Source organism: Camelus ferus, chromosome 16 (genome assembly GCF_009834535.1).
Source record: "Camelus ferus isolate YT-003-E chromosome 16, BCGSAC_Cfer_1.0, whole genome shotgun sequence".
Taxonomy (NCBI): Eukaryota; Metazoa; Chordata; class Mammalia; order Artiodactyla; family Camelidae; genus Camelus; species Camelus ferus.
In genome coordinates this window covers 19,032,107-19,045,144 of record NC_045711.1, presented here as the reverse complement: position 1 = coordinate 19,045,144, position 13,038 = coordinate 19,032,107, and the positions used below count along the sequence as shown (strand labels likewise).

Genomic DNA, 13,038 nt, shown 5'->3' with positions numbered 1-13,038 from the left:
GTCTCAGTTCGGCCCGCCCAGCCAGCAGGCTCTGCTCAGGAGAGCCCTCCCTGGGCCACAGTTTAACATCCCCGCAAATAGGACGCACCTGGGGAGAATGTTTTTTGGTCCAGTGGGTGCGTGGCCATCAAGCCAGACTTCTGAGCCAGATGGGAGCGAGGTGTCAGACAGCTCCCCTCACTCACACATGCACACACGTGTCCACCCCTCAAACACCAGCACACGACCTCACTGAGGCCTCTAGCACACAGGGTGGCACTTAGGGTCCTCCCTCTGCAGACCAGCTGGCTCGTCCACCTCCCTACCCCAACCCTGCTCCTCCAGAAGCCCAGGCACCAGCTCTGACGCTGTGCAGCCCCCCACTAAGGAGCCACGAGATCCCCGAGGAGCCACGAGACTCCCCCACCAAGGAACCATGAGACCCCCCGTTGAGAAGCCATGAGACCCACTCCCAGGCTTCTGGACAAGCTTCATTGTTAACCAACTCCGGTGTTTGGACTGTGGATCTAATAAACTATGCTGTCTCCTCCCAAGCACCACCCTCTCCCCTGGGACCTACCAGGGGCCACCCCACTGGCGGGGGCCTCCTTCCTACAGGTGGGGCGGGGAGAAGCCGGGGAGGTCTGGTTTGGGTGCAAACAGCGAGCTCCCTACAGGGCCTGGACACCCCCAGGTGGGGCCACAGCACCTGGACAGAGACACAGGTGACAAAGGAAGAGCCCCCACTGGTCCCTCTCCAGCTCCTTTCCAAGCACCCTCGCAGTTTCATTCCCTGGCGACTGGAATTGGGGGGTGATCATTTGCATGAACAAATGAGCGAGTGGATGGATGACAGGCAGAGGAAGAGGTCTCGGCAGAGACAGAGCCAGAAACACAGCGAGGAGCCAAGGAGGCCCCGCAAGGGAGGAGAAGCCTCCTGCAGGCGGGGCTCCGGGGCTGCTCAGGCTCGCGTGGGCTCTAGCGGGCGCGGATGCTGGGCGCTGCCGGGCGGGCGTGGTGGGCAGCGCCAGTAGCTGCGGCCCAGGGAGCAGTCCAGGGGCCCGGGCTCCAGGCCAGACGCAGCCCTGGGTGGCCACCCCCGAACCCTGCCTCCCCTGGAGGCCCCGGGGCAGGTCTGAGCTCCCCCCACGCCCTCGCCGCTCTCACGCTCTCCAGCGGCGCACCAGTCCCCACGGGAGGATCCTCCCCACACACCCAAACAATTCCAACACCAGCCGGGCGTCCTACCCCTCAGCGCAATCCCGACACGGCCGTCCCAGCTCTGCAAGCTCCAGAAACCAGTTTACTCACGGGTTACAGGTTATTACAAAGGATATGAAAGGATACCGATGAACAGCCAGAGGAAGATCCTGTGGCCTTGGGCAGGAGGGCCTGAGTGGAAGTCTAGAGCTTGCTTTGCCCCGAACCATCCTCCGGCCTCCCAGGTCTTCCCTGCCTGAGCAGCCCTGACCTGACACAGGCCTCCCGCCAGAGCTGGAGTCGCCGTGCCAGGCCCCGCAGAGATCCTGCTTGCCCTTCGCCCTCGCCCTCACACCCCGTGCACCTTTCCCTCCGGCAGCACCGGGCAATGAAGGGTAGAGGGTGTAGCAGCTGAAAGCCGGCCTCGGTGATGTCCACGTCCGACCACAGAACCTGGGGAGGCTGCCTTGCTTCAGCCTGCCTCCGGGGTCTGGAGGTGGGCGTTGTCCTGGCTCCTCGGGGCCCCAGTCACGTGCTTCCTTGCAGGAGGGAGGCAGAGGGAGTGTGAAGACTGGGGGAGCCAAGGGAGGTGCAGCCGTTGGAACCAGCGTCTCCTGGGGACCGACTCCCGCAGCCTGGGGGCAGCGTGGCCCTACCCACGCCTAGACCCGGGCCTGGTGTACTGATTTCAGGCTTCTGGCCTCCAGAGCGGAGGCGGGGAAGGGGGAAATATATCCCGGTTGCTCTAAACTACCCAGTTTGTCACAATTAGTTCTGGCGGCACAGGAGACTAGTGGAGTGTGTTAAAAAGGGAGGTGCATTAACCCCCAGAAGGAGGGACGCATCTGTCGGGATGCGAGTGGAATGCAGCCTCTTTGAGGTGAGCACTCGGCCCCTACCCGCTCTCCCCGATGAAGAAAAGGCCTAACTCCTCAACCAGATGCAAACACGTCCTGTTCTGCCCCTGGGAGCAAGTGGCCACCTGAGATGAGCGCAGTTCTGAACAGCCTGTGCTGAACTGGGCCCGCCTCGCTCATCAGGCCGCCCTCCAGGAGGGCCCGGGGGGCCCAGGGCGTCCGGGTTCCGTACCAGTGGGTGCAGGGCAGGAGCCTCGGGGAGCAGCCCCAGACCACCCTGCCGCCCTTCTCTGTGCCTCCAGAGATGCCACCACGGGCAGTGGGCCAGAAACCCCTAGAGCTGCCCCCACATCTTGGCAGGAGAGAGGCGTCTCAGAGAAAGGCTGGCGGGAGGCACAGCCCAGAGCCCACCTACCACTCAGCCCAGCCACCCTGCCCCGGTCCTCCACGTCCCGCGCACCCACGGAAGAGCCGGGTGCCGCTCTGCAGGTGCTCTGGGGGGTGCAGGCCGCTCTGCAGGGAGCCTCACTTAGGAAAAGCTTCCGGAGCGCGTCCTCAGGGCGGGGAGTCACAGGTGGCTCCCCTGGGGTGTGGCAGAGGGGCACACCCCACCGAGACCACTGCCCCGCCAGCCAGGAGACCAGGGACCCGCCGGCACACACGGGCAGCCCCGCTGCGGCCCAGGGCCGTCTGCTGGGCACCACCACGTCGTGGGGTCCCCGAGGAGAGGGGCTTCCCCGGTCAACGCCCTCCAACTGGTGCCGATCTCAGTGGGGAAGCAGAGGGGATGATCCCACACGGGCCAGACAGATGGCGGGGGGCGGGGAAGAGCCATCCGTCCGTCCGTCCGTCCGCACAGCCTGCCGGGACACTTACCACATTCCAGAAGAGCGGATTGAAAGCGATGGCGAGGACCGCAGCCACAAAGCGGGGATCTGAGGGGTCCACGTAGCCCAGCAGCCGGGTCATAACGCAGAGGTCTGCCTGCGGGGACAGAGCTGGCGTCAGCGGGAGCCCGCCTGCTCCCCCCCCAGACCTCAGAAACAAAGTTACCCTCCGGGAACACGTCGGGCGGCTCAGGCACATCCAAGTCCAGCAAAGGTTAATGTAATCTCATAAATCTGAAGATAAAAGCCAAAACCCAACCAGCCGTGTCGTGCCCGGTCGGAGGGCGGCCAGGCCGGCGGCGGAAGCGCAGGAAGGAAGCCAGCAGCTCTGAGTGTCCAGCACCTGGTCGCGGCAGGGACCCCACCGGGGTGACCGGGCCCCTGCTGGGGGTCCGAGGCCCCAGAGCAAGCCCGCGGGGCCAACGCCCAAACAGCAGATGCTCAGCTCAGCCTCCCAGAACCAGGAAAGAGCCGGCGACGCTGCAGCAATGGCCTCTCGGCTTGTCGGCCCTCGGGCCGGTCACTCTGCGGCCTGGGCCTCCTCCACACTGGTAGCGCCCCCCCCCCACCGCTGTGGCAACAAAACTCGACTCCAGACGTGGCCCAGATGTCCCCAGGGACAGAACTGAGACACCCCCCCCCACCGCAGCCTCCAAAGACAAGCGAAGAAAACAGCTGGCCGTTTCCAACGCTGAGCTCTTTCTCTAAGAAGACGAGACACCTCCGGCGCTAGAGTGGTGAGTAGTTACTGAGCCCTCGCCTCGAGCTTTGGGTTCTACTTTTTCTTCTTAGTAACTCGTGGCACCCCTCCCGTCCCACCTGGGAAGTAAATCTAGGTCCGTGAGAGTTCCGATCTTTGCCACAACATCTACTTCGATGGTGTTTTATGTTTTTTTTCGTTTGGGGACAGAGTTCATCCTTTCAGAGGATAACACCCCTGGTCTCCTCTCACCTGCAAGTCCAACCTGTGTGGTGACCCCATGGTTCTCCTGCTCAAAACTCCTCCAACAGGTCCCACTGCCCTCACTCCCAGCCACGCCCACACCCCAGGCCTCCTCACCTACACAGGCTCCCTGACGGGCGGTGGATTCCTGTCCATCCTCCTCACCCCCACCCTCCCTGCGCCCCATCACCCACAAACACCGTCTTCTGGAGCCTTTCAAACGGCTTCTAAAATACCCCTACCCCTCACACTCCTGTCCATCCCTCAGGACCTGGGGGAGCGTCCCCACCCCCTCACCCACGGCACCCTCCTTTGCGTCCTCAGCGAACACCCCAGCACAGTTATTTGCGCATCTGTCTCCAGCTTGTAATTGTTCCTCCAAGACTTGGGGCTGTTTTCTCCCCCATCTCCATACCTTCTGCCTGGCACAGACAGTGAATGTTTGCTGGGGGAACCGTGGCCCTCATTTCATCATCCGTAACACATGGGGACTAAAGGCACATCTTAGCCACCTGTGCTCCTGGGACTCTGGTCCCCTCCCTCTGGCTTGGGGCGGAGGCAGGAAAGGCCCCGAGGCCAGCACATCCCTCTACTTCGGAGGCCAGAGATTCACCAGCTGCCAGACACTGCGCTCCATAAAAATTTACTTTTCCGGCACCATTTAACCTAAGAAATCAAGCGATGTTCACAAGCCTTGGCAGAAGGGGGTGGGGTCTTCCTCGGTTTCTTAGGAACTTGGGGGTGGAACCCACTCAAGGCGGTCTCCCTTGTCAGGCCTCCGTCCCCGGGGGGCTCAGCTGGGGGATGAACATGCACAGGGAGGAGCCCCAGGGACCCCCAACGGGTGCTGAGGCCCTGACCCTCCCCGAATTCCACCCCATCCAACAAGTCCATAAACCACGCTTCCTGTCAGCGCCTGGCCAGCTTGTGCCCTGAATCACGTGCAGCTCGGGGCGGCACACGAGACGCACTTCTCACCACTTGCGGGGTTTACCACGGCAGTTCCCCCCCGAGATGATACAGCATCTCTGCAGACCAAGGGTTCACTGTCAGCCAGACTCTCTTTTAAAAAAGGAGAGTTCTGTCCGAGGACATCACTCCTCCAAGCCAGAATTCTCCTGCCTTCTCCTGCGTGTCCACGGTGACGCCAACGTCCCCGACGCCAGGGCCTGCAGCTGGCCGTGGCCCCTCCCCTCTAAGCAGACAGAGGCCTGCCGCTCTCTCCTGCAATCACCACCAACCCTATGCGCCAATGTCACGCATCTGCATTCGCGGAGAAGCACAGGGAGGTGGCCGGTGGGTCAGATCCTCGGGCCCACTGCCCACACAGCCTCGAGCTCCATCACTTTCATCACTTTTCACTACAAGCCAGGAGCTGCCGTGGGGACGCCCACCTTGGCGAGGGCAGGAAACCACACAGACCCAGGCAAACCCCGTGTGCCCTCAGGTTGTGCCTCCTGCCCCACGGGTGGCCTTGGGCTGGCAGGGCCAAGAGGAGAGAAGGTAAAAGGTCACGTGTGAAGTGCGGAGAGGGGCCGGCCCACCCAAGAGGGTGGAGATGGGTCAGGGGCCCCCGGGGACAATGAACCAGAGAGAGCTGGCAGCCTGGGGGGCAAGACGTTCTGGGGTGATGGCAACATTCCCTGGCTCAGCTCAGAACTCTCCAGCTGGGCCTGACTCTGCATTTCCCCGTGCGAATTAAACCTCAGGAAAGAAAGTCAGCTGGGAACTGGGAACTGCCCCCTAATTCCTCATAGGGCCCTGGGGGGAAGAGCATCCAGTCCCCTCCCAGAATGCTTCAGATATTTTTAAGGATTTGATTCAGACTCACTGAACAGGGGCGTCTGACACTGAGCCACCTGCAATGCACATCTGTTTAAAGCTCTCACACCTTACCTGCGGCAACGCAGGAAAGACAATAGCCATTGCCTGCCCACAGGGAGATAAGTAAGCCGCCCCGCCCTCCGGATTCCGGATTCCCCTAGAGATTCTGGATTCCAGCAGTGGGGCCAACCGCTCCCAAGGAGGCCGGGCAGGTGGGGAGGAGAAATCCCGGAGCAGAGGCGCAGGAGGGACGCCGAGGCACACAGAGGTCGCCCAGCCGGCAGCGGCCGAGGCTGACAGCAGCCCACGTCCGCCAGCGCCGCTCAGCACTAGAGCCTCGGCCCCCACTCAGGCCCCAGAGCCCTCGGCCAACCTGTCAACCCGCCCAGGGAGGGAGTTGTCCACCAGTCACCTAGAGAGGAGATCTGTGTCGCCTGGAGAGGACCTGCTGAGCCAGGCAATGCTGACAGGTTGGGGGCAGCAGAGGGAGCCCCTCCGGCTTCCCACTCCTGGTGGCTGTCACCCGCCTCCCTCCAAAACCCGGGTCAGGCAGGAGCAGAGCAGGAGGGCCCCAGGTCCCCCCACGCCCTCACCCCACACATGTGTGGGCCACCCTGACTAAGAGGAGGGTCCCCCCGTCACCCCTCTGCCCCAGCCTCATTAAGCTGCAGGAGTCCTGGCCTGCTACCCAGTAATTCTAAGAAAGGAACCCCTCAAGGTGACAGACTGCAGAGTCTCTGAGTTTGAACAGCGGGGAGGAGGGGGCACGACCTACCGCAACCAGGGGCCACGCACTCCCACGTGGGGGGGTCAGCTACCGACTGCCCACTTTACTAAGGAAGCGTGGACACGGCAGGGACTCAGCCCCAGGGTCACATTGTGACACCCAAACAAACAGAAGGGGCCCAGGACAGGCCCCTCTAGGTTGGCGCTGAGCCCATCCGTCTAAGAACACACTCAGTGTCAAAGGCAGCGATGCCAGGAGGTCAGCTGACCCAGCCTTGGCCACCCTGGCAGAGGCAGGGCCCATCCTGGGACAGCGTCCGCCCCAGACTGGCTGAACCCATGCCCAGAGGAAGCCAGGGCAAACCTCGGTGGTGGGAGTGCGTCCACCCTGGGACTGTCACGGAGACTAAGTGAGGTGATGTGAGGAAACCTTGCCAGGTGGTAGCTGTTCTTGCCACGTGACCCGGTTTACCCAGCCATTCTCTAGATGAAAACACTGAGGCTGGGGTGGGGGTGCAGCTCAGCGGTACAGCACCTGCTTAGCACGCACGAGGTTCCTGGGTTCCATCCCAGTGCCTCCATTAAACAAAACAAAACAGCAAAACCTGAGGCTAGCACGAAGCAAAATCCCGTAGACAGAAAATCCCTGAGGACGCAGTGGGTCTGAGCCCCACCACGACCACGGGGCCCAGCCGCCCTACCCCCGTAACAGCAGGAGGCCCAGCCCTCACAAGGGCACGTGAAAGCACAGATACAGGGTCCTACTGTGCAGCACAGGGAACTATATCCAGTACCTTGTCATAACCTCTAGTGAAAAAGAATATGAAAAGGGTGTATGTGTGTGCAACTGAATCACCATGCTGCACATCAGAGACTAACAACACTGCAAATTGGCTGTACTTCAATAAAAAAGTGTTACAACTGCACACACTGAAAAACAAGAATAAGCAAATAAGTTCTTGAACCACAACAGAATCAAACTAGAAACCAGTAAGAGAGATGCTTGTTAAAGACGCATTTCCAGGTGCTCCACGGGTCAGAGAGAAAGTCTGAGGGACTCTAAAACAGTTTGAGTGAAAATGGAAAAACGACCTAATAAGAGTTGTGGGACGCAGGGCTGGGAGGGAGAAGCGCAGCTCATGCCGACGGAGCAAAGTCTTAAGGCAGCAACAGAAGCCTTGTGAAAGCAGAATAAGGAGTAAAGCAATCTCAAGGCCAGCAGAGAGGAAAAATGAAAGTCACAATCAATCAAACTGGAAACAGAAAAATAAAGGGGAAAAAATCCCCAATCTAAAGCTTGCTCTTTGGGAAAAAATAAAATCAATAAACCTCTAGCCACAATGACCAGGAAAAAAGGGGGAAGAGATGAATTATCAGGAATAGATGAGGCCACTCTGCTGACCTCACAGCCGTCCTGGGTCCTCAGGGGGCGCTGAGACCACGCCCACAGCCCCACAGCTCAGGGGAAACCCCCCGCCCCGTCCTGGAAACACACAGCTGCCAAAATTCACTTGAGACGACGCAGTCCTGTACCCATTACTGGACCTGACCTCACAGTTTACTTTTTTTTTAAGAGGAGGTACTGGGGATTGAACCCAGAACCTTGTGCATGCTAAGCACTCGATCTACCGCCTGAGCTACACCCTGCCTTCCCTACCAAATATTTAAGGAAGAAGTAACACCAATTCCACGCAATCTCTCTATTCCTCGGGAATGTGGCCAATGAGATTCTCAACAAAATGACAGCAAATCAAATCCAGCAACAACAAGAACACCCAGGACCAAGTGGGGGTCGACCCTGGAATGCAGGGCTGGTGAGACCTTAGGACAGACGTCAGTGCAAGTCACCAGACTGACAGGTGGGGGCGGAGAAGCCACGTGATCACCTCAACCCTCAGTGGAGGCAGAAGAAACCACGGCTACTTGGCGTGCCCACGGTCACACGGAGCCGGAGAAGCCAGCCTGCTCTCTGGCCTCTGATCCAGAATCACTGAAGACAGGGGAGGGTATAGCTCAGGGGCAGAGCGCATGCCAAGCATACACAAGGTCCTGGGTTCAATCCCTGGTATCTCCATTAAAAAAAATTTAATAAATAAATGAACAAACCTCCCCCCACAGGAAAAACACTGATGACAAAAATCACGTCCTTGCAAGCTTCACAGAATAAGTCATCCAATAAAGTAGGTTGACGCTTACTCTGACGTGGTAAGGCAGCTGAGAAGTCTCCTACCTGCCCCTGGGGCTTGCCTCCCAAATGGTCACAAATGAGTCACAAGTGGGGACTGCGCACCTCAAGGGACACCCCCAGCAGGGCCTCGATGCTTCCGAATACAGGGACCCTGCCTTCTGCAGACCACCCACCCTCAGGAGGGCTGCACCTTACAGTTTGCAAAGCTCCCATTTTACAGGCCAAGTAACTGGCGCGCACCTCGTGACACACCTCCCCCAAGACGGACATGAAAGGGGCTCCCCGGCTGTGCCTGGCGGGCTGGGTTCTCCAGGAAGTCAGCACCCCAGGAGCCCTCCGTCCCACTCCCACCCGCCACCAGCCAGCGGGCCTCGTGCTCCAGCCCTGGAGTTCAGGGCAGGAAGGGCCCCGGTTCATGTGGCGACAGCAGGGACGTTCTTCTCACCAGCAGGGACCTTTTCAAGCTAAAAACAAAACCAAGATTCCATTCTAGCTGGAGCAGGCCCAGAAGATAGCCGGTCAGGGGCACTGTGCCCACGCCACATGCAAGGCCACGAGGACCACGGCACACCTGCCGGGGTGACACTGTTTAGGTGTTGCGTTAAATAAGACGTATTGTTAACAGCGACGTCACTGGTTCTCTCTTTCTTGGTAAAATGTGGCTACCAGAGGCGTTTACATCCTAATGGGACAGGCTGCACCCCCGCCAGACGGCTCCGGGCTGAGATCTTGCAGCTCAGACGCCATGGGGTGAAGAAACACCTTCCCACTCGCTCAGGCCCAAGACTGACATCTTTCCAAAGCAAAGGTTCTGACGGAGGAAGGAGGAGGCACGACAAATACCCAGTGTTGGATGTTGTTGGCAACAGGGAGCTTAACTGTACCAACAAGGGTAACGGTGGAAAAAAACAGAATGTCAACCAAAGAGGGTCACCCTGACCTGTCCCCCAAAATGCTCCCAGATCTCTCCAACTGCACAGCCCCGTAGGGCTCTGGAGGGGAGGGAGAGGGCACAAAAGACCTTCCCACACACACACCCAGGAAATCCTCCCCTGACCACGACTGACGCCTGCCTCCAGCTGCCAGGGCCACAACTCCAGCCTTGCTGGATCCCAGGGCAGGACCCTAACCCTCAGCTGGGCCCCCTGCCCCACCTTGATTTCTGCCTGAAGGCTTGACCACCTCCGGCTTGTGGGGACGCACACTTTCACCCAGAGTCACTCCCCCAAGAGCACCTGCCCTGACACCAGAGGCCCTCCTCGGAATTTCAAGTGCCCTTCTCGTCTGGGGTCTTCTGTCATGGAAAACATGGATCTCAGTCCCACCACTGACCATGTGGGCCAGAGGTCTCTAATGGCCACCTACAGTCCAAGGTTCTAAGGATCCAGTGGTCCTCCTGAGGGCGGCTTCCGGAGAGCTGGCGTTGGTAACACGGGCGAGCTGACTCCATGAACGTGACTGAGCTGTGCGGTGTGACCGGGCCCCCACCTGACTGTTACACTTCAAGGAAACTTCACTGACATAGTGAGTCTTCTCCTCTCCTCCCAAGCATGGCCTGGGACTGCCCTGCACTCCCTCGGAGCCAGACACCAGTCGTCTTTGTTCTTGAACAAATACTCCTCCTCAAGGCCACTGCTCCGCCAGCCTCCCCACAGCTTAGCACCTGCCCCCTGCTTAGCACTCAGGACTCCGCTCAGAGGTCACCTCCTCAGACCTGGAACCGGCTATCTGGGGATCTCAGTCCCACCTCCCCACCAGCTCCTCTCTAAATCACTGACCAGTTTTATCACCGGCTGAGAATGCTGTTTCCAGGCTCACTGGAGTGAAAGGTCACTGAGAGCCAGTCTCCAACACCCCTGTGGACAAAGAATGTGGCCCCCATCAAGCCATCAGCCACTGCAGCCAACCTGACTGTTTGCCCTGAAGGGAGTTCAGGATGGAGAAGGGCAGGAGGCTGGCCCAAGCAGTTAAGAGGCACATGCAAGGAACAATTTCGAGGAGTCCAGGGTCTTGCATCTTCCCACACACAGAAAAGCACTAAAGCACGAACGAGAGAGGTCTGCTTTCTGTTACCAGCAGAAATGTCTTGATGTTCGCCTTGACGTTTTCTTTTTTCCAGCAAAGACTCCTGTGTCTTGGCTCCTCCCTCACCCCTGCGAACGGGCCCCTAGAGCTACCTGAGGGGCCGCATGCCGGCTGTAGTCTCAGCAGCGCCCCCAGTAAACCAGAACTGGCAACTTGCAGCTGTGCGCCGTTCCTCAGCGGACACCCGGCCCTCCCTGGGGACCGGCTGCGCGCGCGAATGGACGCCACCAAAGGCGGCCTGAGCGCAGCCCCCGCCTCGGGCGCGGCCGACGCCGACTAGGCTGAAGCGTCTCCGGGGAAGGCGCGGTGGACGAGCACGCAGGGCGGAGGGAGAAGCGTGGGGATGGGGGCCTCCAGCCCCGCCCATCCCGGCGCATCCCGCGCGACTCCGCAGGCTGTGCCACGCGCTGCCACGCGCGCACACACGCGGACTCACACACGCGGACTCACACATCGACTCACACCTGCGACCGCAGCCCCGCCCGCGCCGCCCGTTGCCTGGTAACGGCGGCCCCGCCCCCGCGCCGGATGCGGCCCCGCCCCCACGGACCCAGCCGCCCTCGCGACCCCCTCCCGGCCCGGCGGCCAGCGCGGTCCGTACCTGCCTGAAGTCCAGGTTGCCGAGGCCCCCGCAGCAGTCAGGCCCCGCCGCCAGGCTGTGCATGGGCCCAGCCCGGCCCAGGCCCCTCGGCGCGGGCCGCCTTGCAGGGGCCTCGCGGCAGCCCTCCGCCCCCAGGACCGGCCCCATCGCGCCCGGGGAGCGCCGCCGGCCGGCGCGCTTTCCCGGTGACCCCGCTGCCCCGGCCTTCTGGGAAATGTAGTCCGCGCCCCCGGCTCGCGCCGGCCTCTCGCGGACCCAGAACTACGAGTCCCAGGGCCGCGCGCTGCGGCGCCGTTCAGTCCCGAGGCGGCCACGCGGCCTGTCCGCTTGCCGCCCGCCGTCCCTCTGACGCCCGGTCCCCCATCCGGCCGGCCAACTGACCTGGCGTCCCTGTCCTCGGCCGGCGGCGGGCTGGAGGCCGCGGGCGGCGGGTCGTAGGTTTAAGTAGCGCGCTGCGTAGCCCCTGCGGACCTGGACTTTGGCCCGCTCGGCCCCCCGCCCCTGCGGAGGCAGCCGGTGCCGGGGGCGGGGGGCGGGCACGCCCCGCAGCTCCCGCCCCGCAGTCGGCGACCCCTCCTCCACTCACCCTCGAGCACTGACCGACGCTGCCCACACGGTCCCTTGGGGGATGAGAGCCGAGCAGTAATAAAGGATTATAGCTTGATGCGTACTGGGACGGAAGAACGGGGGGCTAGGTCGGATGGTCACAAGGGACACTGGCCGGGAATGCTCAGGGAGGGGCTCAGAGGGAGGCCTGTGCGCTGAAGAAGGTGCCAGACATGCAAAGTGCGGGGGGCAGGGCGGGCTAGGAAGAGAGGCCACCTATGCAGGGGCCAGGAGGCAGGACAGAATCAAGGGTCCTTCAGGAATCTGGAAAAGTCTGGAGGAGTGGTGGAGGGGGGACGATGGTGGGGAAGGAGTATAGAAAAGTAGGTGCGATTTTGGTTGGTTGGGTGCCAAGAGAGCCTCTTTTGTAGCTAGGTGTCTGTACCTGGGGAAACGGACTCAGACTCCCTAATCTGGGAGCCCAGGCAGGCCTCTGCAACGCCAGCTGCTTCCTGATTCCGCGCCCACCTCTCTCCTCCTCGACCCCCAGCATCTACCAGGCTGGAGCGCTTGTGAGCACCTGCCTGCCGGGTTCTGGCCCCTGTGCCACCCTCCACAGCATCCTTAGCACGGAGCAGGCCCACCGTGAGACAGGAAGGACGCTGGCCTTGCACGCGCAAGCTCTGTGGCTGCGAGAAACTTTCAGTTCCTCAAAAGTAAAACCCACCACACACGACCTGACCTGTGGCACTGGCCATGACTGGGCTGGGTGAACAGCAGGTGCTGGAAGGCTGGTCTGCCCCCTGACCACTGTGCTTAGGGTGTCCAGGCAGAGGCTGCCAGAAACAGAGCCCATTCCCAAGGGAGAGGGGCCCCAGCGAGCACCCCCCACCACAGTCTATTTCACCCAAGCCCCGGTCTTCTCACCACCTACCTGGCCACTCCCGTTCTTTTATTAAGCCAGGAAAATTAGTTTTTGTGTGTTTGGAGTATCTGGGGACAAAGAAAGGTAAGTGTCAGAGGTCACCCCAGAGCTGATGCAACTGGAGGAATCCACTCCTCCACCCCTAACCCACCCCCACCACTCTCCCGCCGCCGAAAGAATGGCAGACGGGCAGAAGCCAAATGTGATCTGGACTATTTGCACCAAAAACCTTCTGCCAAAGATATTTTGGGGCAGACGTCTTTGCCTGGCCCTTCGA

At 60.8% G+C, this 13,038-nt stretch overlaps 1 protein-coding gene across 18 annotated transcripts in view; it reads right to left on the bottom strand.

Annotated features, from left to right (window-relative positions):
• Positions 1-12,819, bottom strand: part of PEMT (phosphatidylethanolamine N-methyltransferase) — a 33,755-nt gene extending 20,936 nt beyond the window's left edge. For 2 of the 18 annotated variants that reach the window (XR_004326732.1, XM_032499033.1), the window contains exons 1-3: positions 11,291-11,506; positions 2,913-3,020; positions 1,544-1,718 (exon numbers count right to left, since the gene is read on the bottom strand). Coding sequence is in view for 15 of the 18 variants with exons in the window: in XM_032499033.1 (XP_032354924.1) it covers positions 1,544-1,718; positions 2,913-3,020; positions 11,291-11,437 (430 nt within the window). In the remaining 3 variants the exon portion in view is untranslated. The other 16 variants (XR_004326731.1, XR_004326733.1, XM_032499024.1 and 13 more) reach the window with 16 other exon arrangements.
• Between the last annotated feature and the right edge of the window lie 219 nt (positions 12,820-13,038).